The 2,097-nt window shown below is 30.7% G+C and overlaps 1 protein-coding gene across 1 annotated transcript in view; it reads right to left on the reverse strand.

Annotated features, from left to right (window-relative positions):
* The window catches only part of LOC143021984 (carbohydrate sulfotransferase 11-like), an 18,636-nt gene extending 16,898 nt beyond the window's left edge, over nucleotides 1-1,738 (reverse strand). Inside the window, exon 1 of the mRNA XM_076179911.1 lies at nucleotides 1,657-1,738. Coding sequence (XP_076036026.1) covers nucleotides 1,657-1,738 — 82 coding nt within the window. The remainder of the gene's footprint in view (nucleotides 1-1,656) is intronic.
* Nucleotides 1,739-2,097: the final 359 nt, after the last annotated feature.

Raw genomic sequence — 2,097 nt, forward strand, 5'->3', positions numbered from 1 at the left:
TAATGATAATGGTAATGATAAGATTAATTATATTGATGATAATAATTATAATAACCATAGTAATGGTTATATATTAATAATAACAATTATAACGGTTACAATATATATTGTAGCAATGACAACAATAAAGTTTATGATAATATGACAAGAATCACCCATCCATGCTCTTCGTGCGGGTTCCTACCGTAAAAAAGTAGACATAAGTAGACAAGTAGAAAAATAATCGAGTGAAGTTATACTCTCTTTCCTATCAAGGAGATGAATCGAATGAATTGGTGGCAACTTGAATAAAGGACGAAATGTTTCACAATATGGAGACGGGACAAGACTAGAGTATAATGCCCTCCTCACTCACACACACACAAAGGATTACAAAGGATTGCTCCATAGCTAGGTCGGATGCAAAAAAATAAAGAATAAAAAAAATAAAAATAATAATAATAATAATAATAATAATAATAATAATAATAATAATAATAATAATAATAATAATAATAATGATAATAATAATAATAATAATGATAATAATAATAATAATAATAATAATAATAATAATAATAATAATAATAATAATAATAATAATAATAATAATAATAATAATAATAATAATAATAATAATAATAATAATGATAAATCATTCAATGAATAAACAAGCAAATAAAGTTATAATGATATAAATAATAATAAGTAAAATAAGTAAATAAATAGGTAAAGTTAAATAATAAACAAACACGTACATAGTGAATAATAATAGATTGACAAATGAATAATAATTAATAAATGATGATCAAAGAAATAATAATAAACAGACAAATAGTAACAAACAAATGAATAAATAATGTAAGATAAATGACAGACATTACAGCATCTTGCTGTATTCATCTAGGCGACTCTTAAAGCTTCGAACTGAACTACGAGTACATTACACTACCTCTACAGGAAGTTTATTCCATTCATTAACTACACGGTTGGCGAAGTTGTTTCTACCCACTTCCAAATTAAATCTATTTCCTGACACACTTCACTCTCACGTTAAAAATTTGGCAGCTATCTCTCTTCTCACCAATCAATTAGTCTCGATCAATCTCTGTCTACTTTCTACCTTCCCACGAGAAACCAAATACCTAGCTATTCTACTTCTCAGCGTCTTTGTTTCAAAGTTTCTCTATTTTGTGTTTTCAATTACTTTGAGACCTGGGGTGTGAGGGTACAGCAGTTTTCTATTTCTCACCAAAGTCTATTGAATCGATTGTGTCAATATAATCGGAAAAATAATAATTGAACAGTCTAAGGTCTTTTTAGAACTCTGATAATACGATGAATTAATAAATGCTCTCAACAGACTCTCTGGATAGTTCGAAGTTCGGTTTTATCTGTTTTGGTCTACGACGGTCTGACTGAGAATCGCCTGATAGGGCGTCCCGCGATCTACGACTTACGGGCTGAACGTAGTGGTCACAGGTGCGAGATGGTTACAGGTGTGCATCGAAATGCTGATGTGGTCAAATTAAGTTGCCAGTGGATACATTCCAAATTGAAGAAAAGCAAGGAAAGAAAAAGAAAAAGAAAAACACCTATATTTGGAGGATTTGCAAACATTGAATTTAATATGAAGTCGTATCAGTAGTATATTAACCTTAATCAGCGCAAAATTACCGGTGTAAATGAAGCATTCTGTAAACATTTGCACTGGTCTCGACGTTGCCCCACCCCTTCCTTGGCGTGAGTCCTCATCCATTGAGTTAGACTGTCGTTAATCAAACTCTTGGCAGATTATTGGTCATAAAACTTATGAAGTTATTACTTCAAGGGTAGATAGGGTTCGGGTGAGAAAAATAACATAAAAGAAAACAGTACTCCTTCGCAAAGCTCATCTGCTGTATTTATTTTTCTACAACCTATGGAAACTGATGTCATTATACTTCTCCAAATAACTATATTTTGTAAAAAAATAATAATAATAATAATAATAATAATAATAATAATGAAATTTGTATTTGGCGGACTAGGACGCGTCTGGAGGCAAGAAGATGAATGATTGTTCGAATCCCGCTAGATTCAGAACGCGACGGCAGTACTGACAAATGACGTTGTTAA

This window comes from Oratosquilla oratoria, chromosome 43 (genome assembly GCF_046742065.1).
Source record: "Oratosquilla oratoria isolate Oo_2021 chromosome 43, ASM4674206v1, whole genome shotgun sequence".
NCBI classification, from domain to species: domain Eukaryota; kingdom Metazoa; phylum Arthropoda; class Malacostraca; order Stomatopoda; family Squillidae; genus Oratosquilla; species Oratosquilla oratoria.